This window comes from Castor canadensis, chromosome 2 (assembly GCF_047511655.1).
Source record: "Castor canadensis chromosome 2, mCasCan1.hap1v2, whole genome shotgun sequence".
In the NCBI taxonomy this organism is placed as follows: Eukaryota; Metazoa; Chordata; class Mammalia; order Rodentia; family Castoridae; genus Castor; species Castor canadensis.
This window is the reverse complement of record NC_133387.1, coordinates 35,917,942-35,943,815: the sequence shown is the minus strand read 5'-3', so window position 1 is coordinate 35,943,815 and position 25,874 is coordinate 35,917,942. Positions and strand designations below refer to the sequence as shown.

Below are 25,874 nucleotides of genomic sequence, written 5' to 3'. Positions count from 1 at the left end.
AAAGTATACTGTGCTCTATATGATGTAGAATGATGTTCAAAACTCTGGGGAAAATGGAAGAAAAAGACCTGTTTGTTTCTTCCCCTTATTCAAGAAGATCTGTCACTCTATCAAAAACTGCATGAACATTACAACCTGAAAACATTTGGAAATGAAGTGATAGCATATACTCAATTGTTTCTATAAACCCCAAGTCATTATATCAAGCCCTTGGAAATGGTTTCATTCTGGTCAATAGGTGGTTTGGATTGGTGATTCGATGTGGAGAGAGCCAGGAAATAAGTTTGTGTTATGATGACCAGGCTTTATGTGTTGGTGACTAGTTCTTCAGATATTGCTTTGGCTATTGTTCCACTAGTAAATATTATAAAATATTTATTTCCGAGATTTAACACAATCAGAGGTTATTGGCAACACCAGTATTATTGACACTCCTTTAATTAGAACAACGGGGAATGCAATAATCAAAGAGTGACTCAGAATATATTCCCTTATCCAGGATCTTGAGTAATTTGATTAATCTTAAGAAATAGGAAGACATTTATATGAGAACAAAGACTTTTGAAAGATTCAATTATGGCTGTGTTTTGTGTCATTTTGAATTTATTTGAATTTCAAGGAAACTGTTTTTCTCTTTATTGAGATAGTGCATAGAGGCTATATGCACAATGAACAAAAGTAGGAAAGTAAGAATAATGCCATTAGATTTCTCACATCTGATAAGTGAATCTAGCTAAAATATACGTACCTTTTAAAGTTTTGTGCTTCAGAATGTAATTTCTTAATTAATGCTTACAGTTTCCTATAAAAGTTTATAACATTTTAAAATATTTTAGGTAAATTCAAGTATAAAATATGAGTTACAGGTATTTTATTCCAAGCATATTTGTTTTCCGTCTACTTATTTTTCTTCTGTGTTCATTTTCCAAATCATCTTACCCATAATTGCTTTCCTTTTCTATTTTATTCTCTGGTCAAATTATTATTGGTCAAATTATATAATTTCGGAGTCATTGCTAATATTACAATTGGAATGGCATCAACATAAGATTAAATTTACACAGGGTTTATGAGAATAAAAACATATCAAAATATAAACAGAAATATAATCAAAATATTCCCAAAACAAAGAATTTAAATATCAAAGAACTGTAAAAACCATAGTTGTTTAAAAGTTGTTTTTATTTGTTTACATATGTAAAGAACATTTCTCCCTTAGCCAAATTTTTTCACTGAGAAGGCCTTACATTCTAAATAATACTAGTACCAATAATGTGCTTTCACCTGAATGCACCTTATTTTTATACATAAACTATGAATTTTATACTGTTAAAACTTTAATTGATTTTCATAAATATTAATCTCACCTTTTCCAATAACTAACTGGTCTCACAGTTATAAGCCTTCTTCATCACTGCACAGCAAGTGGAATTATTTATAACAACCAAAGAGATTAATTATCTGCCAACAGACTGATATTAATCTCTTTATAAAAAGTAAAGTATTATTTAAAACATTTAGCTGTGGTCTTAGATCTCCTGTGACGTTCAGTCAATAGTCCCTGTTGAATAGAGGAGAGAATTGGTAAAGTATTTACTTCAGGGAAAAATGAACTCCATAAAATTAATGTGTTCTTGCCACAAATAATGGTGCTTAGAACAATTGTTGTAGCTGCTAGATCCAGGAAAGCAAAGAAAATGAAAGTGTGTGTACTTTGATGTTGGTCATACTGAGTTTAGAAGTGTGCTTGGGAGGATAGGTAAAGGTGTTAGAAAAAATCAACTGTTTTATTCCATTCCAGGTGGCTGCTTCTTTGGTTGTGTTGTGGTTACTCAGAAAGTGAGTATTGCATGTCTTAATTTGGATTGTTTTGTTTCTGTTGATTACTTGGTTCTCATAAAATATTTCAATATCCACTATATCTTATCCACCCGCCTGCCAGCATTATGGTCATCCTTTTGTTTCTAAGGGCACAGGGTTCAGGAGTCCCATGGATAACAAAATCTGCAGATGCTGAAGTCTTTTATTTGAAATTATATAGTATTTGCTTATAACCTATACACATTTTCTTGTACACTTTAAATCCTCTCTAGATTACTTATAATGCCTGCTACAATGTAAATGTTATGTAAAAAGTTGCAACAATGAATTGTTTAGAGAATAATGACAAGGAAAAATGTCTGTTCATGTTCAGTACAGATGCAATTAAAAATATTTTTGGTCACTGCTGGTTGAATCCATAGATATGTAACACCCGGGTCCAGAGGGTCACTTATATTTTGTTCAAATTGTGAGCTCATGGGGTTCCTGCAGCTTTTTGCCCATTTTTAAAGGAATTGGCTGTGTTCAGTTTCCATGACGTGCAATAAAATATGTGAAACAGCATTACACATTTAGTATTTTACTCTAAGTATTCTGATCAAGTAAGTTTCAATTATATCTATTTAAATGATAAGAAAACTTAACCCACTTTCTGGTAATAGAAAATTCTTGAGATTAAGAGCACAAACTATTAAACCAATGTGTTGTGTTTCTTTAGATTCTAATTTAGTGTTGTTTATGTTGTTTACATGCACTGGAAATTCAATCAACAAGTTTGGTTGCCAAATAACATTTTCCCTTTTGTTTTACAGCAACCCTCCTCAAGATGAAAGGAACACTACTAAAAGTGGAAATAGCAGTTATGCTGTGATTATCACCAACACCAGCTTCTATTACATTTTTTACATTTATGTGGGAGTGGCTGACTCTTTGCTTGCTCTGGGGTTATTCAGAGGTTTGCCACTGGTGCATACACTAATCACAGTGTCGAAAATTTTACACCAGAAAATGTTGCATTCTGTTCTTCAAGCACCCATGTCGACCCTCAACACATTGAAAACAGGTACCTGACTAGGTATACTGAATGAAACTGCCCACCCATCATCTATGAGGGCCTGCACTTTCCTTAGCTTTCTAGCAGTGGTGCTGGCTTTTGCACAGAGGCATCTGCCTTTTGTTGAGTCTCCTGATTGGCAGGTGCATTTCTCAGATATTATAGGCAGTCATAGATGTAACTCCTGGTATTTCTGTATCAGCTAATTGGAGTAACTGAGGTTGTCAGATGTGATGCTAATGGGACTGGGTAACAAATTTAGTCTCTTCTGTATCACCTGTCTTTCTCTTTGCAGATATTTGGTCAAGCCTCTTTCCAGGCATCTTGTTATCAATATATAGTACTCTTCAAAGGAGAGGAGATTTGAAGTGATCAAAGAAAACTCAAAATTCTTCTGTTAATAACATCTTTTGTTTTGTTTCACTTTGTGTGTGTGTGTGTGTGTGTGGTACTGGGGATTGAACCCAGGGCCCCATGTATGCTAGATAAACACTTAACCACTAAACTACATCCCCAGCCTCTAATAATGTGTTTTGATAGAGTAGAACAAACTAGTTTCACATAACAGTTGAAGGATGATCAGATAAATTTGCTTCAATTTTTTTGGGGGGGTGGGAGAGATTCTAAATATATTTATTTATTCATCCATCCATCCATCCATCCATCCATCCATCCATCCATCCATCCATACATTCATTTGAACTTAGGGCCTTGTTGTTGGCTAGGGAAGCACTCTACCATTTAAGCCACGCCGTCAGACTTTTTTGCTTTATCTATTTTTTTTTTCTTCAGATAGGGTCCAGGTCAGCTTCAGACCATGATCCTTCTACCTATGCCACTCATGTAACTGAGGTTACAGGAATGAGTCATTGTATATGGCTTGTTCTTTGAAATACGATCTTACTGACAGTATTGTGGGGGTTGGGGAGACAAGACGACTGGGCCCATCTCCAGCTGCTACCTTCTAGCTCCACCTCCTAAGTAGCTGGGATGATAGGCTGGAGGTACAGTCCCTAACTGTGAGTGTTTTTTAAAATTATGTTTGAGACCATCTTAAAGTCACTACAAATAAGAGTAGTGGAAACAAGGGACCAAAATATTTCAAAACTTAGGGTAATAAGGTACCTTGAAAGTAATCAATGCCACTGATTCCTCTTTAGATAAATTCGCATTTAAAGACTCTGAGGTTGATAAGGAGTTGCACAAGTTTTACTCCTACAACAGTTCATCAAGCTGTCCCTCTGTGTGGCACTAAGCCAGGAAGGAACTGGTATGCAAAGCTGAATAAGTTACCGTTTGACCTGGAGAAGCTCACAGGCACAGGAACAAGGTGGATACAGAAACTTTTGACTATGAAACAAGGAATAAAATATGAGATTGAGATTTTTAGATGATTTGCATTGAAAGAAAATCTCAAGTAAGAAAAACCTATCATTTTTTTCTGGGTGACAAAATATCAGTCTTGGTATGCAGGAAGAATTTTTCTATTCTGAAGCCCTTGTGTGTCACCATAGGCTTGCATCATTTGGATACACTCATTATCATCTTCTGTTTTAGAACTAAGAATTTTACACCTAAGGGGATGTTCAATTTGCTTGTTCCAGTGAATTCATTTCAGAAGGAAATCTTAGATCCAGACAGGGTAGGGATTTGCCCGAATTTCTGGGAGCCAGAAATGAGTCATGAAATACAGTGGAAAGAAAAGGGACATTGTTTGAGGTCTAGTTACCCCAAAAAAATGGTGATCAAGGACAAATTACCTTCTGAATACTGGCCTCCTCCCTTGTAAGATGGGGAAAAGTACAATGATCTCACAGGCTCTCAAGAGAATAAAACCAGGCGGTTTACTTGCCTGTGAATAGCCAGAATGAGATGAATGTTAGCTTCCATGTTATCCCTTCTGTCTGGGGTTCTTCCCACAGGGGGTGCACTTTCCTTTCCACCTCTACTTTTCTGAGTCTCTTGTTCCCTTAAACACTGCTCACAGTTGGTTCTGAGCCTTCTCAACTTCATGCTTAAATTACTACCACTCATTTCCTTTTTCTCATTTGACTTACTTTCTGCGCTGTCCTCTGCTTTGCCGGATGACCTCTAAACATCTCTGTGTGGTTTGTCTTCCTTCTTACTTATGCTCCTGACAAGTTAAGTAGCAAGTTGCTCTTACAACATCTATATCTCCTTCTTTTACTCCTTCCATTTTTATATAAACAGATTATGCTTTTATTAAAAAACTGTGTCTGTTACTGATTCATAGTTGATTAGAACTCATTCTGTCACCTATTTATTCTCTACTATACTTGGCAACAACCAGTGCAGTGTTCTCTTGCAATTTTTCCCCAGTGTTCCCTTTTGTAATCAAACATTGACCTTGATTTTCTCTGACACCTTGCTTCAGTCTCCTGTGTCACTTCTAAATGACTGTTAGCTTATACAGACACATAGTAGGTTCTCAGCAAGGTAGGTTGAATGGATCCAAGTGTAAATGTGTCCTTTGACAGAATACTACCACTTGAAATATAAATTTGAAACATAAATATTATCACTAAGATGACAGATTTTTTTTTTACCAAAGCAAACTTAAATTCTAAACACTAATTCTAAATACCATGGACTATTTTTCAACTTTTGGGTTATTTACAGAAAGATACATAAGTATGTTTAATGAACTGTGTGAAAGAATTTATTAATCAATAAGTAGTTATCAAATAACTCCTACATAAGGCCTTTTGCTTGGGGCTATGGGTGATACCAAGTGAATGTTGAACAATCTCATTGACTTCTAGCAATTTACAATCTAGGAAAAAGATAGGACATGCACACACATCAGTGAGCTGGATTTACAGCATGCCTGTAGTCATTGTGAAACAGACCTACAGACAAGGAGAAGGAGGTTCATTCCAGCTGCAGCAAATGCCTGTCCTTTCTTGTGGGGAGCACTTGAGTTGGGCCTGAGAGGAGATACAGATTTTGACAGGTAGTGGTAAGGGGAAATGATTTTCAATAGAAAGAACCATGGGGAAAGTAAGGAGGTAGGAGAGTGTACAGTGTGTTTAAAGAATAGACTAGTTGTACAAAACCAAGATGTTTGAGTAGAGGAAGCTAGTACAAGCCAAGTGAGTGAAGGTCAAGTTATAGAAAGCATTAAATATTAAACTAAGAATTTTGGACTTTATCCTGCAGTTAATAGCTGGCAAATGATAGGATTCAATATTACTTTGTTTGTGCAGTGTCACATTACATTTTATCTGATTGCTTGTTTAACTCCTCTCTAGACAATGAATTCCTCAAGGGCAAGGAGTGTGGCTTATTCACCTCCATTATCTTGTGCCTGGTGCTTAGTAGACACTCCATACAGAACTGTTTTCTACATTGAAGCAACAAATTATCAGACTTACAAATGTGAGTTTAGGATTTAAGACAGACTGATGCTGAGATTGTCAATGAGGAGAGTAGAGAGAGAATATTGCAAAAGAAGTCTGTGTAATGGGCAGACAGGGAGGGAGAGCAGCCATGGATTCTGCATGGAAGTCAGAGGAGAGGGAGAGCTTCTTGTGATGGAATACAGACAAAGGAAATGGTGACAGCAGATCCAGGAAATTATCTTTTCTTTGTTTGGGGCAGTATTGGGGTTTGAACTCAGTGCTTCACACTTTTGAAGAAGGCACTCTTATTGCTTGAGCCATGCCTTTTTGCTCTGCTTATTTTAGAGATAGTGTCTCAGTTTTTACACAGGATGGCCTGGCTAACCATCCTCCTGTTTAAGCTTCCCACTGTCCCTGAAATGACAAGTGTGGCCACCATGTCCAGCTTTTTTAAGTGAAGATGGGGGGTCTCCCAAATTTTTTTTTTTTTTTGCCTCAGGTTGGCCTAGAACTGTGATCCTTTGGATCTCAGCCTACCAAACAGCTTGGGATGACAGGCATATGCCACCCATGCCCAGCTATTGGTTGAGATGGGATCTTGCAAACTCTCTGCTTGGGCTGACCTTGAACCATGATCCTCCCTATGTCAGCCTCCCAAGTAGCTAGGATTATGTGAGCAACTGGTGTTTGACACCAGGAAATTATCTTTAAACTCAAAGTTGCAAAAGTAAGTTTGAAATAGTAGAATGGGCACCCATTCCTGACATAATTAATGATAACAGATCAGTTTTTACCTGAATCTTACAGAAATCAGTATTTTATTTTATAAAAGTTCAAAACAAAGAGACAATAACTTGAACACATAGTTATTTAGCACCTTGAACAAAATAAGAAAGTTCTAATTCCTTATATTATTGAATGCTAATTCTTATTTGAATTCTTAATTCTTATGCTGTGATACAACTTTATCATGAAATGTATTGACAAATCTTTTTAAAGCTACTTGATTTTTGAGAAATTTTCTTTGTGTTACAGGTGGAATTCTTAATAGATTCTCCAAAGATATAGCAATTTTGGATGATCTTCTGCCTCTTACCATATTTGACTTCATCCAGGTTTGTAAAAAATAACTGTCTTTGCATTTGTTAGGTTGTTTTTTCAATAATTACAAAAAGAATTAAGTGAAGTTTTGCTCATTTTTCATTTGATTAAGAGTTGAAGTCCTTCCTATTGCATAAATTTTGTGAATATCAAAAGTATTTAAAATAAGCACAAATATAATAAATCCAGTAGCAAGTCAGAACTGTTTACCTGGCCCAAGCCTGAGGCAATACCACCTTTAGATATGATAACTGTCTGTTTGGAAGTGATTTGGACGGCACTAAAGACCATTTGTTAGCAAATCACTACCCACAAGCTATGACATTTGGGGCATCACTATGTGATTGAAGTTTCCCTGCTTCCCAAAGGCCCCACCTCACCTATGAACACTTTGGCACAAATTAGCCACCCAGTTTCCACACAATAAGGACCACAGAGAAGAAACAGAAGTTAAGTAAATTGTTGAGCAGGTGAGAGGATAAAGGATTCAAGCTATGTGAGGCCATCCCTGAGTGACTGCTGTGGATAAGCCTGAATGGCAGCCAGGCTGTGAGGCTTTCTCTAGGGAGAGTAAAGAAGGAAAGTGGAGATGAAAGTGACCTTGGGGACACTGCATTAGGACTTCAAAGTGACAGGACTTTGGAGATTTGTACGTTGATACTCTTGACTATTGGACTAGGCTTGAGCACAGCTTTCTGAGTTTCCTGCCTGGTTTAGCTGAAGCTCCAGGAAGTAAATGCCACAGTCCCAAGGATCTGTTTGGAGAAACATTTGGAAAAAACACTGCCCATCTTGGGACAAGTCATTCTCACATCTTGCCCCTTCCATATACCTCCAAAATGATGCTATATTGAGAGAACTTATTAAAAAATTAAAAAGCACTGGTATGTACGTGTGTATACACAAACAACACTGGCAGATGCAGAAAAACCAGCCTTGAATTTGCCTCATCTGAAATGATTGACAGTCAAATACATTTAGTGTTCCAAGTGACCTTTAGCATTTTGGATTTCCTTTAATTGCTGTGTTTAGATATGTAACTCAGCAACATCTGCTGGAATTTTTTAATTCATATTTTGTGTTCAGGTATTCAACGTGTTTCTTGAAACTCTAGACACTTGTTGCTTGTTCTAGGAGTGTAAATGACTGGTTCCAAATATAAATTATTAAATCAGGTAAAAACTGGGATGTGGACATCTTCATCTGATTGCAAAAAAATCTTGCTAATGGTGCCCTTGTTAATTATTTTTCTACTTTTGTGGTGTAACTGAGTATCTCCCAAATTAGTTGAAGCTCATCTCAAACATCCTCTGGGAAAGTTAATTTTTAGATATTTATTTTATAATTTAATGTTTTGACATATGTGATGACTCTCAGATCCTTTCTATCATGCCAATTTGAATAGTTCCTGCACAAATGCTGTTGAGGTTCATTTGTTGTTGCTTCAGAAGTGGTTAGGCAGAACTCTTATCTCAATTTACCCATTTTATTTATAATAGAAGAGGTCCTCACATTAAGGAAGCATAATATATGATCCAAGTACAGTAAAAATCTGATCGACTTTGATTTTGTTAAATAAATCCTCACAGCGTTTCTTTAAATTTATTTAGTTATGTTCAGACAACACAAATTTCGTTTTATTCACATTTCAGGTAAGAGTCTATTGCACAAAATAAGGCATAACCATAAATTTCTCTTTTTAAAAGAAGCTTAATCTCTCATTCTGTTTCTGACTTTTGATGATTTTCTGACAAGTCTGCTTTCTGTATAATAAAAATGGAAGATCTGCGTTCTATTCTGCAGATACTAGTGCTTTACCACCTGCAAAAGGGGGGACATAATCCTGTTGCAAACCCCTTTCAGTTACAAAGTTAAATGGTTCAGGCTGGCGTGCTGGATTTGAGAGGTACATGACAAATTTGGTTTTAAAGGCACACAGAGGAAAAACTTTACCCTACTTGTCTCTATATCTGAGGGAGTGATATTTTCCATGAAACAGAAGCATGTGTATTTTAAAACACTAAAACTTGGGCTGGAGATGTGATTCAAGCAGTAGAAGCCTGCTTTGCAAGTGTGAAGCCCTTACTTCAAAGCCCAGTTCCACCAAAAACACAAAACAAGAAAACCCACCCAAATACTAAAACTTTCTATTCTCTGCTTCACAAATTTAAGGGCTTCTTTCATATCTCAGTGTGTGGTTACTCAGTAAGACCTGCTCTGTGATCTATGCAATGCGACTTTTTCAGCTTCCCGAGCATCTCTATCCATCATATTAATTCCCCCTAATCTCTTGCTTAGACATTTTTAAGGAATCCCTATCATTTGTGAATTAAATGCCATATCTGGTGTTCATTGCATGGTTTTAAATAAGCCTTTAATTTTTTTAAAAAACCAATTACAAAGTGACCCTTCATTGTTACCTGCCCCTGGTTCACAGGCAGCTCTGTGAGGCCTTCTGTGTCAGGAATGCATCTGAGCTGCTTTGGTGGGTAAAGTGTGCTGCCACTCTACAGGAGCATGGTTATGTGGCACCCTTTGGAGTCTTTTCATATTCTGACACCCCCCCCACAGGGATGTTTAGGATTTGGGTAAAGATGAATGAGAATTAAAAATGACTCTGTGTGTGTATGTGTGTGTGTGTGTGTGTGTGTGTGCAAGTGTGCGCTTATGTTGCTAGGGATGGAAGCCAGGGCCTTGCACACACTTTGGCAAGTGCTCAACCTCTGAGCTATTGAGCTATATCCCCAGCAGGAATTAGACATGTGTGCTTATATTTCATCTTGTCCTGAAGTCCTTCCATTTTTATTTATTTATTTATTAACCTCTACTCACTAATATACCTGGCCTGAAATTACTTCTTTCTAATCTATTATGAGGTGGGAATGGGGTTTGAATTTAGGGCTTTGTGCTTGCAAGCTGAAGTTGTTCTACAGCTTGAGCCACACCTCCTGTCCCTTCTACTATGCATTAAAAGCTTGGATAGAATTTAAGATCCATTTGTATAATTACAGTATTTTAAGTAAATTAAACCAGTAGCATTAATTTTGTACTGTGCATTAATTTAGTCTCTGACCTTTGTCTCTATGATGGCCTCTATTGGAGAAAAAGGAGTTATTTTTCTCATGGCTGAAATTTATTTTTCACTCACCTTTTGGTTTTAGCTATGCTCTGAGTGATTGCAGTTGCTGGAAAACTGACTGCCCTGTGAATGTGGCATCTTTTCCAAATGTATGCCCCTTCTCTATCCTTCTCTAACCAGTGTGATATCTTGGTCAGGTGACTAACCAGTCCCACCTGTGTTAATCAACTTCCCATTACTGTAACAAATACCTGAGATAAGTCAACTTATAAAGAGAGAAAGTTTATTTTGGCTCATAGTGTTAGTGGTTCCAGTCCATGATTGTTTGGCCCTGTTGCTTTTAGTCCTTATGACGCACTTCATGGTGAGAGTGAGTGGTGGAGCAAAATCTCTTACTTCATGGCCAGGAACTGAAAAGAGAGGAAGAGGAAGAGGCTGAGGTCCCATGATCTCCTTCAATGTTATGCTTCTGATGACCCAAAGATCTCCCACGAAGTGCTACCTTTAAATGTTCCATCACCTTTCATAGCACCAAGCTGGAGAATAGGCTTTTAATGTATGGGTGTTTAAAATCCAAACTATATTTGGATTCTATTCTAGCCTAATAGTTAGTTTCATTCCTAAGAATCTCCACCATATCAACAATCCTTACAAAGGAATGATGCTTTTAATAGAAAATAAGTTAAAGATTAGAATGTTTTTCATACCCAGAGAATCATTTTCCTACCCAGCATTCAATTAAAGCATAATCAATTGGCATTATATGGTAAAAATAGCATAAGTCAAAATTAACTTAGTGCATTTTACAACAAACAAGTTCCTGATCCTAATGAAGTAACAGAATGTTTCTAACATTACCAATGCAACAGCAATCACATTTTAAGCATTCTGATATTTAATGTGATAATCCACTTAAGTTAAATCATATTCCCTCATTAAACATGAGTGGAACTTAATTTTTCTTTATTTTCTCTCTCAGTGCTCTGTTGCTTGAGAAATTATTGGCCCAATTTAAAAACATAAAAAGCAAATACTGTAGTTCGTCATGGAGGCACTTGGGGCTTTCTTATTTCATGAGTGGTACTTGTAGGCCAAGAATGGAATATGAAAGTCTCTCTTTAGATTATTGAGTGGTGTACCTAGTCCAATACCTGGTAAAGCAAAGATTGGTCCAATATGCATATATGCAAATATTCAATAAAACCTCATTGTACAACTAATATATGCTAATAACAAAAGATTTGTCCAAATACCTCTTAAATGAGTGAGGGGCTCACATTCCAGAACTAGATGATTGGAGATATAAAAGTGTTTCCCTTTGCAAAGAATGCCTGAGGCATGATCATCTGAAGTTTTATGGAAATAGCAACTCATTTAAAGATTTATGTAGATCTGAGCTACATTCCATCCCTACCCTATATACCAAAATGGAATGTGCTTCATTACATTAGCTAGAAAATGTGTGAGTCACCCATGGAAAGGAAGGAGAACTGGCTCATTGATTAGCAAATTGATTAACAGATTTGTTTATTCATTTGCTTATTTATTATTTTTGAGATAGGATCTCTTTGTGTTGCCCATATTGGCCTTGAACTTATGCCTTAGCTTCAGAGAGGTAGCTGGGAGTATAGGCATGTACCAGCAATTAGATTTGACACTTGTTGCAGATGAATACTTTCTTTATTCTTTGTTGAAATGGGTTATTGTAGAGTAAATGTGAGTACACTTACTATATTTTTAAAATATATATTTGGTGTCATGTAGAAATGTAGAATTTGAGTCTTTAACTTGATCTTAAACTGGTAAATTTGTGGCTATGGTTGCCAATAGGTTCTATTTTTCTAGTGGATAATATGAAGAGATGTCTATAATGGGTGGGCTTAACCAAAATGCAACATTCATTTGAGCAATATATAATACAGAAAAAACTAATTTCAAATTAAATTAGCCATCTTCCCAAATCATTTTTGAGCTACTAGAGAATCTCTAATTATCTCAAAGAATGGGAACAAGAGTTAGTGAGGGGAGTAAAATTTATTAAATATAATTTTTTCAATATTAAACCTGTGGAAACTACACTTAGAGAAGTTAGATAGCTTGCCTAAGTGACTACACCTGCATTTAAACCAGATATTTGAGTCAAAAAGCTCCAAGATGTATGCTTAATTTTTAAAATTTGTCTCAACAAAATAAATCCTAAAATGTACATTCATGCATACTGAAATTTTTTCAAAATAGTTTTTAAAAGGCAAGGCAAAAATATAATATTCGTTTAAAATTTATTTATCATACAATCCTTTTAAAGTATCTGGAAATGAGAATATCCTGAGATCAGAGAGCACCATGTTTTCAAAAAGTCAAAAATTTAACTATCAGCAACTTAAACAATTGTTTGAATTTTCATAAGATCTAGAAAAAAACCCTCCTTTGAGATGACTGCCTTTCCAGCAGGAACACAGCTGCCCCTTAGTAAGAATGGAGTGGAGTGGGAAGAACTTAAGTAGAAGTAAGTCCCTGATGTGCCTTGTCCACTTTATGACATGAAAATGTTCACTATCCGACATGTTTTCTTTGATCCTACAGTTGTTATTAATTGTGATCGGAGCTGTAGCAGTTGTCTCAGTTTTACAACCCTACATCTTCCTGGCAACTGTGCCAGTGATAGCAGCTTTTGTTATGCTTCGGGCATACTTCCTCCATACTTCACAGCAGCTCAAACAACTAGAATCTGAAGGTATGACATGGAATGTGCTGTGCTCTTTTGGAAACAAGCCACAAGACCTTTGGGGGACTCTCTATAATGTAAATGATTTTTGAAATGTGTATGTATATCAAAGGAAACTAAGTTACAAAGTTCATGTGGATTGTTTTTAATTAGTGACCATGTGACTTTATTTTCGTTTTGAAACAAGTGTATAGAGTCTTACAAAGGTCAGTGTGAGGACCATTGATTCACAATTTACTTACATTAATTAAATTAACAATGATAGTGCTGCTTTACTAAAAGTTTCTCTGGGTTTCCAAATCATACTAGACAGAACTCTTCCCTTTGGCTTCAGATCCTTCTTTATGTTCTGGGGGTAGCTTTTGTTGTGTCCCCAAATTCTACTGAGCACTTTGGGAAGCGTATTTTTCAGTTACGGCCTTTGCGTTGGTGTATTTTCAAGGAGTAAACTTCTAATGAGTTTCTGCTTTGAAGGTTATGAGCTAAATCAAGTCATATGAATTCTTAATTGAAACCCCATACAGCCAAAAACAATAATTAAAAAATGCCCGGTGGTAGCCAGAAATGTGAATAAACAATTAATGATCTTCTAATAAGCATCCATAGTAGCCAAGTAAAAAGGAAGGGTAACTCACTAGAAATTTTAAGAATCCCAGCTATTCAAAGTATTTCACTTAAGTGAAAGACCTCTCTAGCCAGTGACATCTATTGTCTGGTTAAGTTAGTCTTTTTTAGGAACAAACATGGTACTGTGACATTGCATTCTGTGTTTACATGATTTGCATTGTTTTATGTGGGAATATTTCACAGGTAGGAGTCCAATTTTCACTCATCTTGTTACAAGCTTAAAAGGACTATGGACACTTCGTGCTTTTGGACGGCAGTCTTACTTTGAAACTCTGTTCCACAAAGCTCTGAATTTACATACTGCCAACTGGTTCTTGTATCTATCAACACTGCGCTGGTTCCAAATGAGAATAGAAATGGTTTTTGTCATCTTCTTCATTATTGTTACCTTCGTTTCCATTTTAACAACAGGTATTATGAATTCATTAACTTCTTAGCTAAACGTTTAAGTAAAAACTGTGTCAATGAATAAAATGCTACATATTCTTATAGATTAAAATATTTAGATGTCTTTAAACAGATTTTTGGAGTTTATTAATCAGAAATTTGTGGGTTTATCATTGGACAAATGATTTTTTGAATTTCTATTGAACAAATAATTTCTTTGATTTATTTATAAACAATATTATTCCTGCTTTTACATTTAAAAAAACTGGGATTCAGAATGTCAGATAGCAAATCCGTGATTAATAGTAAAAATCTTTTCATGATAAGGTTGGCAAAGGCTCCTGTCTTCAAAAGTAGTAGATTTCTTTATTAATGCACTTTCTAAGTAGTGGGAAAGAACTACCCACATGCATAAGTGCACATTCTTATTTTCCCCTTTTCTGGTAAATTTCGTCCTTTTAACTACTGGTTGGTGAAATTTTTTTATCTAATATGAATATTTCATGAAGAAAAAGTACCACTGAAGGAAAATGACTTAGACAAATTGTTGTATTTTTCCAATATACAGGTTCTGAATTTTAGCATTTTGGGGTGAAAAAATCACAATGTATTTCATAATAAGTCAAATAAAAAATCTGTATAGATAAATGAGTTCCCTTTACTTAACATGTTGAATTTCTGAGCTATAAGAAGTGTTGAAATATGTTTGTGTGCATGTGTGTGTGTGTGTTTGAGTGAGAGAGAAAGAGAGAGAGAAAGAGAGGAAAAGAGAGAGAGAGAGAGAGAGAGAGAGAGAGAGAGAGAGAGAGAGAATGAGAATGGGCAAAGATTCAGATCAAATGTCAAAGGATTGTTTGATTATAAGAACAAAATCTTGCTCAATCTGAAAGGAGGCATCATTTGGAGAGTAACAGGAAAGCCCCAGGGCAAGTGGCAGCCTTGGGCCCCTGAAGAGAGCAGAACAGGCATTGGAACGTCAGATACATGTGTCCTTCCCATCTCTCAAGTCCAACTACTGGCTTGCTATGGCTGCTTCATTCATTGCTCTCTCTCTCTCTCTCTCTGAAGAATAGTTTTCTTGTTGAACCAAGGCCATGTCCCATGAGCTTGATGTGGCCTCTCCATTCTGGCCCCTTGAGTTATCAGTAGATTTCCTCTGTCCAATTACTAAGTCCTAGAGAGAACAGGAAACAAGCTCCTTCTAGCTCAGGGGTCTACCTGCAGACCACACAACTGTTGTGAGAATAATTGGTTTTCCACATTTATTGTTGTTTCAGCTGGAACAATGGGAAATGAATCTATGAAAAGAACTTAAATGGACAAGCAAATTTTAAAAATCTCCCATTATGTAGTAATTTTTGCAACTTTTTAAAAATAAAGTTTCTTTTCAGAAAAATTCAAAATATTTAAATTTTCATTTAAATTATTTGAAGCATGATTAAAGATGGCTGAATTATATGAATGAAGATTTATTAACAATTAATTTTAACCAATATATCATATGCTGTAACATAATGGTTAAGTAATTGAGTCCTAGTTTTCCATGAGCAATAGTCAAAACATTTAGCAATCAGCATACTACAGACCACACAATCAATAAGTTGCCCAGCTAGAGTGAATGTTGGTCACCAAGCTGTTATCATCCCTGTCCCTGGGTCTTCTGCTATATTAACTTGCATACTTTAATTAATGTCCCTAAATCCCTCCTGTGTAAAGAGACACAGTAATAATACACAGCCCATAGATTTGTGGTAAGTGTTAAATGCAGCACACATTTAGTCTGTTATACTTAGTATAGTGCCTAGGCCATGGCAAATGCCCAATAACTTATATTACTTGTTGTTATTAATTTTTTATCTTATTCTCTTCTTAGCCTTCAGAACAAGTAATATTTTGGAACCCTGGATGAATCTTGAATATTTAAAATAAATTATTTATTAGTAACAAAGCTGATATGTTCTTCTATGGCATACCTTTTGTTGGGGCTATTGTGGAAATATAAATGTCAATTAATAATAGGATGTATTTCTCCCAACTTTTGAACCTTATGACAATTTTGTCATACATTATAGATGAAAGAATTATCAATTGGGAGTTAAAATCTAATTTTTTACAATCTATTTTGTAAAATTTGTATAACCATAATATGGAATATTTTTGAATTTTTATTAGTGATCCCTTCCATCTCTTTAAAAATATTTGCTCTAATAAACACATAGCATTGTCCTTTCCATGTGAATTAAACTTTTTTCTTTCTTTTTAACAGAATGGACAATCTCCTTCCAAATGGCAGACATATTAGTTTTTCTGACTGTCTGTTAATGCACTAAATTCCCTCTCTTCCAACAGCATCTGATTGGCAGAGAAAGTCATCCTTGCAAACATATAAAGCACATCTAAATATCCTACAGATGCTACTCAAGTGCATCCTTTTTCTGTTTTTGGCTTTCTTGTAGAGGAGATCATCTGGACACAGGATTTTCTTTTCCATTGCCCATGCAAATATTTGAAGGGAGAAACATGGTGGTATCTACCCAATACCAACAATCTTTTTTTTTTTTTTTTTTTTTTTGGTACTAGGGTATGAACTTAGGGCCTTACACTCACAAAGTAAGAACTCAACACTTGAGCAGTGCTTCCCTGTCCTTTTTGGTGTTTTGTGCCCAGATTGGCCTCAGACTATAAGCCTCCCGTATAGCTTGGATGTAGGTGCAAGGCATCACACATGGCCTTCAGTTACTCTAAGACACTGGTTGAATGTTTACTGTATAAGGATATTATTCCTCCTGATAAATGTTGTGGTAAATGTAGATGAAACAAGGTCAAAGTCAGCATAAAACTGATTGTGAATTTAATGTGATGTGCTGCATAAGAGGTATGCATCAAGTCATTCACAGAAGAGAGGAATAACACAAGATTTGTTCATGTTTTTTCACGTAGGTGAAGGAGAAGGATCAGTTGGTATTATTCTAACTTTAGCCATGAATATCATGAATACATTGCAGTGGGCTGTAAACTCCAGTATTGATGTGGATAGCTTGGTAAGTCATTATTTTTTGTTTTATGAAAAAATTCCGACAATTCAAAAAGTATAGGTAATAATGTAAGGACTCAGTATATGCCCCAAATCATCTTATGTCTTAAAATATTGTAGATAACTTGAAGGCCACTCTACCTCTCATTAAGGCACATCTCATCTTTCTTCCACGTAGATCACCACTATGAACTTCTGTTTCCCTTAATTTTGCTTGTTCATGTGGATTGCTCAGTTTTTAACTAGACTGGTTTGGGGTTTTTCTTAATTGATTTGTAGGAGTTTATGTATCTTGAATCCATTGCCAATTTTATATATTTAAAATACAGCCTTTTAGTCAGTAGCTTTGCTTATTATGTCTTTTAATGAAAATAAATTTTTAAGTGTAGTGATGATCAGTTTATTAACCCTTTCCTTTTATGGCTTATCCTTTTGGTATTTTAATTAAGAAATCCTTCCCTCTTTTGGGATCTTAAAGTCAGCATCATAACACTTTTCAAATATTCTTTTCTTGTTTTTAAATTTTCCATAGTTTTAGTGACAGCTCTCCTCCTCCAGTGTTTACATTGCCTTTTCCCTCTTCTTGTTTATCAATGTTGTCATACACTTGTAGACTTTATAAGTGTGTACAAAGACCGTATTTTGGTTGTATTGCTTCTCTTGTCTTGGATCCCTAGAATATAGTGCCTTCAGGGATGTTTATGTGCTGACACTGAATGAAGAATACAAATCCCATGGTGGCAAGAATTAGGGATGTAAGGAATCTACACAGAATTTTCCACTGTTGCTTAAAAAGAAAAATCAAAGTGTGTCAAGTGCCCTTTGCTCATGCTGTAATCCTAGTTACTTGGGAGGCTGAGATCAAGAGGACAGCAGTTCAAAGTCAGTCTGGGCAAAAAAGTTTGTGAGCCTCCATCTCAACCAATAGCTGGGTATGGTGGCCATGCCTATCAACCTAGCTACAGCAGGAAGCATAAAAGAGGAGGATTGTGGTTCAGGTCAGAGTAGGGGAAAAAAGATCCTATCTCCAAAATAACTAGAGCAAAAGGATGGGAGGAGTATAGAGCTCCTGCCCAGCAAGTACAGAGCCCTGAGTGCAAATCTCAGTACTACCCCTACAAAAAAAATTAAGGCACAATTTCAGTCAGACTGTATAGGTGGCCTGAGTACTTTATCATTGACTTCATTTAGGATTTTTGGATTAACTGTATTGAAAATCATCCATCCATTACATGGTCTCAAACTAGTACATTCATTCAACTATAAAATTTGTAATCAGAAGAAATAGTGATTAAAATTATAGTAATATCTCCAGGAAGGCAAAACCTTTTAATACCCTCTTCTTATCTATGTGTCTTTACATTTTTTTGATAATTTAAATAATTCATTGAAATGTCATTTAATCTTAACATATTTATGGTAGACTTTGCTTCTTTTCCTTTAACTTGTTTTCATTTGACTAGTTCTTTTTAGCATCTCCTTTCTTCCTAGTCTTAGTCCAGTGTACTTTTGGAGTTAGGTCTCATAAACATATGTATAAATATTTCTATTACAATATAGCAAGAGAATTTCAAATAAAAATTGTTCTTGAATTTAATTGTTCAAATTTCTACAACCTTGACTTTACATTTTAAAATCCTTGTGTACCATGATAAAAGCGAGAGCACACAAGGGAGGGGTGAGGATAGGAAAGACACCTAAAAAACTAGCTAGCATTTGTTGCCCTTAATGCAGAGAAACTAAAGCAGATACCTTAAAGCAACTGAGGCCAATAGGAAAAGGGGAACAGGTACTAGAGAAAAGGTTAGATCAAAAAGAATTAACCTAGAAGGTAACACCCATGCACAGGAAATCAATGTGAGTCAATGCTCTGTATAGCTATCCTTATCTCAACCAGCAAAACCCCTTGTTCCTTCCTATTATTGCTTATACTCTCTCTACAACAAAATTAGAGATAAGGGCAAAATAGTTTCTGCTGGGTATTGGGGGGGGAGCGGGAGGGAGTGGAGTGGGTGGTAAGGGAGGGGGTGGGGGCAGGGGGGAGAAATGAACCAAGCCTTGTATGCACATATGAATAATAAAAGAAAAATGAAAAAAAAATAAATAAATAAAATAAAATCCTTGTGTACATTACCTATCTCTTTATGTAAAAACATCTCTTTACCCTGTACATGTACAATTTCTTTCTCTTTGTCATTTACTTTTCTTGGTTTGTGTAATAGCCTATAATACAGTGATGTCAAAACCTTTGTTCAGTGCATTTCTGCTCTGCAGGGGTGATCTCCACTGTAATTGCTTTAAGGTATTTTTACTTTTGTAGTTTTTCGCATGGGCATCCTGGGCTTTGTGACCTGTGCTTTGACATTGTGTCTTTCATCTTGCCACATAAAAGAACCTTTGCAAGGACCTAATCATGTTATATGAAAAGTATTAATATTTGTATTTGATTTCGTTTTTAAAAAGTAATGTTCTTTTGTTTGACTATCCAAGTAAATATGGGAGTTTTCATTTCCCTGCCAAATACCAGTAGTGGCCTTTCCTGGGTGTTCATGGGTATTTATTTAAGTATTAATTCCCATCATATTATCATATTACTGTTATCTATATAGGCTAAAGCTATATAGTGATATTTTTATTTTCAGTTTGGCATTCGTTGAGAGTAGAAAAAGCGATGCTCTTAGATTTTATGTTTGTGTGAAGCTAACACCAAAGGTCCTATGATTTCCAAAGCAAAATCTCATGTTGTTTTACTTTACTGAACTGTTACCTGCATTTAGAGCAAACTGAATTAAAAAGAGAATAAAGAGGATGGTTTGTTTTATACACCATTTTAGTTTTAAAGTACAGGACCATTCAGAAAAAGATCTTTTTTTTTAAACCAATGTGGCCTAGTTTAAACATGTAGGCAGAGTCAAACATCTACAGGACCATTAATTTATAAAAGTGGGAATGTGGCTTTTCTTTCATTTCCCACCTTTCCTTATCCCCAGATACCTAGTTTTCAACTAGTAAAGACAATATTTGGATGATAACACTTAACTGCTACTTCAACTTACTTTGTATTTATGATCACATATCTCAAATACTAGTGCTGGAAATTGTTCATTAACCTTTTGATTATGTTTTCCTAATAGGTTACTTATTTATTCTCAAAGATATTTCTTTCCTCTCTTCCTGTCTCCTCTTCAGTGATCCAGTAATTCCATTCCTTGCACTTTCTGCTAATGACCTCATGACATACCTCATAGAAATAAATATGTGTGACAGGAGAGAAAGTCTTCACTTCTCCCGGCCAGCTGCATCACTTTATTGAACCTCTCCTCCAGTGCCCTGCCTCTCATTCTGGGTCCTTTCTCAACAGCCCAAAAATACTCTCCCTTGATCTCCAATTGCCATCCTATTTCTTTGACAAACAAAACTTCTTTAGAGAATATCTCTCTCAGTTTCCTTCTCCATTGTTCCCCCCACCTGCTTCATTTGGTTTCCATCACCCACTTGGCTCATGACCAACATTTTGCCAAAAGCTGATGTCCTTGCTTCCCATAGTTGCTGAGCACTATTTGCCATGGACCAATCCTGATGCCTGTCTACCTTATTTTTCTGCTATTCCTTGCTCATCCTTACTCCTTTGTTTGTTTGTTTTGTGGTACTGGAGTTTTAACTTAGGGCCTAACTCTTGCTAGGCAGACACTCTAACACTTGAGCCACTCCATCAGCCCTCCTCCTTACTCCTTTGTTGGTCCTTCCTTTTTTGCAGATTTTTAAAAATCATCCATAATGTAGATTTCTTCTATCTGCATTCTCTAGCTATTGTCACCTAATGTCATGTTTTAGAAACTATCTTTGATTGAAACTATTCCAGGATTGAGGGGAAGGGAGAATAAAGGAGAATGATGGAGGGGGTGAATTCAACCATGATATACTGTAACAACTTTTATAAAAGTCACAATGTACCCCAGTGCAACAATAATATAATAAAAAAGAAATTAAAAACAGAAAGTCTCTTTGGTGGGTCATAGATTCATATCCTTAATGTAGGCTTCTCTGCTGCTCTCTAAACCCAACTACTATCTTGACATATCCATGTTTTCATAAAACACAATACTATAGTGTTTTCCAGTATGACCTCTTGGGCCATGAATTCCTGTACAGTTTCTCCTCAAAATATACTGAGAGTCTTAAGGACCATTAAAATAACATAAAGTTTCCATTCTACTCACCAATTTTTCTGAAATATTAAACAAACAAATAAACAAGAGTTGAAGCTCCTAAAGGTTCTTGCATGGTTGATGCAATCTAAGAAGAGTTTTCTGTCAATAGAAACTCCCTCTGTTTCTTCTTTGTTCTTTCACTGCCTTTGTTTATTTTTGGTTCCAGTAAAGATCAAGTAACTGATTGTACAATCACCAATGTGAAACCTGCTGGAGAAGGGCAATCTGGCCTTTCTTCATGGTTCTTGATGCCTAATGCTTTTGTATTAAAAGCACTTTCTGATAAAAGAATCTGAGAGGAGGATTCATTTGTCCTGTTTTTCTTTTACCTCCTTTAGTAGTCTCTTGATCATGTCTTTGTTTTTTTGTTCTCATACATCAGTGCAGCATATTTTATTCTCATGGATTCTGTCTCAAGACTTCTTTCCACTCAACCATTCTCTTTCCATCTCATAGGGTGGCTGTACTAGGGAGAAATTTGTCTCCCATTCTGGCCTTGCTATTGAAAAGTCATGTGGCTTTAAGCTTATCAAGGACCCCCACCACCATCCAGGGCCTCATTTTTCTCATCTGTTAAATGAAACAATTTTGTTAGGAGATTTCTAAGGTTCCTCTTAGTTCTGACAGTCCCTCTTCTGAAATCTTTTTGTATAAAAAAACCTCAACTCTTGCTTAGCATATAAGTAGGCTAAGCACATTCCTGCCCTATGCATGAGTGCCAACTCCATTGAGTAAGTTACCCACCAGAACTGATCAAACAACTCTGACACAATGCGTTACTAAAGCCAATGAAGAAAAAGTAGACACTATGATGATCTAGAGTCTTGAATTAATGTAAGAGACTTATGAGAGCCCTAAGGGGGAAAAAATGTTTGGAGAGCTTGGAAAATTGATTGGGGCTTTGTTCCTGGGTTTAACATTTCTCATTTGTACAATGAAAGAATGGATTAAACCACAAGTTCTCAACCTGGCAGCACATGAAGAAGCTTTATAAAAACAAAGATTATTCACATTTCATTAAGACCAATGAAATCTATTCTTTTGGTGGGGGACAGGATAGCTGGGCATGCTGTCTACATTTTTAAAAGCGCTCCAGGTGATTCTAATATGCATCCACTAGAATCACTAGGTTAGGGCTTCTCCAAGATTCATCTTAGTTCTGATTTTCTGTGAGTCATGGCAAGAGGGTCAGAAAACGATTCCTATATAGAGTGAAATAGGAAACATTTTCAGCTTTGCATGCTATATGATCTCATGCCAGTTACTTAACTCAACCGTGTAGGGCAAAGCAGCCCTGGACAATGTATAAACAAGTGGATATCTCTGAATGCGGCCTGGGCACCATAGATCTACTGAACTTTAGTCTAGGGAATATAATTTACTTTTGAATTGATGGACCACCAACAAATCGCTTTTTGTCCTATGTCAATTAATGAAGCATACATAAAGCTCTATAAGACATATAAAAGATGATGCTTAATGACAGAGTACTTTGAGGAAGTCATAATATTTAAAAATTAATATACTTAGAGAAAAGTCTTATTATAATATTGAAAACCTTGATAAGAATGTTTTGATTTGTTGTTTTAGACTCCTTGAGATTTCCTTGGAAATATTATTAATGGAAATCACATATATTGAATAGCATTCACCAATGTCCTTGCCAATGGCCTACCATGTGCCTCTAAATAATGACACATGATAGGGTGCAAGTAAATTCCAGTATAAGTAGTAGATTCAGAGTGTGTCAGACTTTAACAAAGCAGGGGAAATTGAGAATCTTTCTTTGCATTATATTTAAAAGCTCCGTGTTTGCTTGGGGTGTGCCTTTTGTTATTAGTGGCTACAGATTTTCTTTCTCTTATTTCAGATCACCATATCTGTCACCTCTGACAGTCAGAAAAAAGTGATACTGACTTGCCATGTGATTTGATAGAGGTTAGAGTATACTGGTAGAAAGCAAACTATAATAATTGACTGAAGCTTTCAGTTTGTAGTATAAGTAACTCATTAATGCTATCAATTTATACCAACATAGTTTTTGACTGACTTTTTATGTGCTATAGCAGCATAAGTAATAGAAGCAGAACAAAAACCCAGAGTTTTAAAAATATATTTTGGATAGACTTTTCTTGATACCCATTTTATTTTAAGTCCAAAGATTGTGTTATTAGCTCCTACATGACCTGAGGTCTCAGATGTGTTTGAGTGTAAAAAGCATTTAGCTTGAGTGTACTTGAAAGAGCTCTGATTTAAAGTACCTTAATGTCTCCTTTCATATACTTCACAGTTTGAAATCTTCTCTGGTAAATTTTGTGTGTTTTTCATATTGTATCTGTTTCCCAGGTGATCACTCCACATTTATATCTCACAATCTTCCTACAATAGTTATGGCATTTTTTTCAGTGTTGCCAGGCTAATCTTAGGCATAGGAAATGAATTTTCTGTTATCATGGCTTTTGTGATAGTATGGCATGTTTGTATGTTGATGCATAATTTTGATGTCCTGGCTTCTAAACAAGCAGAAAGATATAAGGAATTATAGCAAATATTTCTGTGTGAGAGAGGGGAGTCTAGATTCCCAAAAAGGCTTTTGAAGACTTCTCTTTCATTCTTGGCCACAAAGGGTGAACAGGAGAATCAGGATTCATTTTCTTCTTAACTTAAATGCATCCCTTATAAAGTTGAGACCAGACTGTGGAACTTTCTCTTTGTTAAGACCGTCTTCTTCTTAAAAGACTTTGTTCTCCTGATGCTTAGATTAGTAATGTTAGACATACTTATAAAGATAATGAGATTCTGTTTTAAAGCTAGACTCCTTCTCAAGATGTTCAGGGGAATTTTTGGATCCAAATAAAATTAAATAATGAACTCAGAATTTAAAACAGATGATTCTCAAGCAAAAGTCTCATCTCATTTTGGCTACATTTCAATTTTATAGAATTACGTAGAATTTGCACAAGTTAATGTCAAGTTTTCCTTTCCACATATGAAGAGGTTCGGTGTTTTAGTACTGGCTGTCTTTGTAGCTTTATCTTTTTACTTCTCAAAGTCTAAGAAAGGTGCCATTATCTAACATGGTGGTAGACACAGGAGATATCCTATTCCTGGGGCTAACTTTCTGCCTAGACAGGGCTGCCTACACATTCCTTCTCTTGAAACTCTTTTCTATGCAGCCTAAAGTTAAGTTGTTGGTCAGTCTGGTAATTGGTTATTCTGAATTTCTCTCCAGCACAATCCAGGTAGCTAGACAATGACACTGTGATTTTCACATGTCATGTGAAAATGTATAGTAGACATTCTAAAAAAGAATTAATTGAGGTCAAAAAGTTCATTGAAGTCAAGCAGATGAGACTAAAAAGAATTTGGTGTGTAGTGACTCCTGTCTAATCCAAACAGCAATGTATGTTTTCAGACTGAGAAGCTGAGGAATAAAATTACAGCCTGGACAACATGCACTAGCATCCTCATAGTCTGACCATTTTCACTGCATAAATGCTGCCTTCTGCATAGGAGGGAGAACAATGAATTCATTCATTCTTAACGAAGATTTATTAAGTGATTGCTTGGTGATAAGCAGTAGCTGGAGAAGAATGCTTTGAATATTTCATCATTTCAGCACTACAGGAAAGTTTTGAAAGGTTACTATAAAAGGCACAATGGGTTTATCACCAAGCTGGTGAGACAGACGCTTAAGAACCTCTTATTTGCATGGACCTCTTTAAAGGTACTTGTGTTAGTCAGCATTCTGTTGCTGTGACAAAATACTTGAGATAACAATTTAAAAGATTTATTTTGGCTCAAGGTTTCAGTCCATGGTTAGCTGGTTCTATTGCTTTTAGACCTGTGGTGAGGCAGAAATGATGGCAATAGACATGCGTAATAGAGAAATTTGCTCACCTCATGGCAGCCAGGAAACAAAGATAGTAAAGAAGGATAGGAAGGGGCTGAGAAAAAAAATAAGGTCTTCAAGGACACATCTCCATGACCAACTTCCTTGAACTAAGCCATACTTTCTAATGTTTCTGCCACCTCCCATCAGTGCCATCAGTTAAGGAGCAAGCCTTTAACACATGGCCTTTTGGGGACTCTTAAGATCCAAACCATAAAAGCCCTATACTTCATTTTATATGTATAATTTGTATTCTTTTTCTTAAGAAGAATCCCTCAAATTACCTAAGCTTTAGGACTTGCCAACACTAGATCCATTTCTGATAGTAGATATGAATTTTTGACCAAGAAATAAAATATGTAAGAAATATGACTTTAATTTTTCAGTAGGTGAATTTATTCCAGTTTGAATATGAATTTTACTAAGTACAAAAAACAACCTTACTGGGCAGGTTTTGAATAGCATTTACAGAGTTCCAAGTTATCAGGATGGAGGAAGTGTTGGCCAAATAGTGTCCTTTGTCCAAGCTCACTGTTACCAACTCACTGATGCTCCTGTCTGACCCAGCTAGGTAGGGTTGT

The 25,874-nt window shown here is 35.9% G+C and overlaps 1 protein-coding gene across 1 annotated transcript in view; it reads left to right on the top strand.

Annotated features, from left to right (window-relative positions):
• Positions 1-25,874, top strand: part of Cftr (CF transmembrane conductance regulator) — a 164,279-nt gene that overhangs the window by 101,827 nt on the left and 36,578 nt on the right. The window contains exons 16-21 of the mRNA XM_074064486.1: positions 1,802-1,839; positions 2,634-2,884; positions 7,273-7,352; positions 13,001-13,151; positions 13,953-14,180; positions 17,097-17,197. Coding sequence (XP_073920587.1) covers positions 1,802-1,839; positions 2,634-2,884; positions 7,273-7,352; positions 13,001-13,151; positions 13,953-14,180; positions 17,097-17,197 — 849 coding nt within the window. The remainder of the gene's footprint in view (positions 1-1,801; positions 1,840-2,633; positions 2,885-7,272; positions 7,353-13,000; positions 13,152-13,952; positions 14,181-17,096; positions 17,198-25,874) is intronic.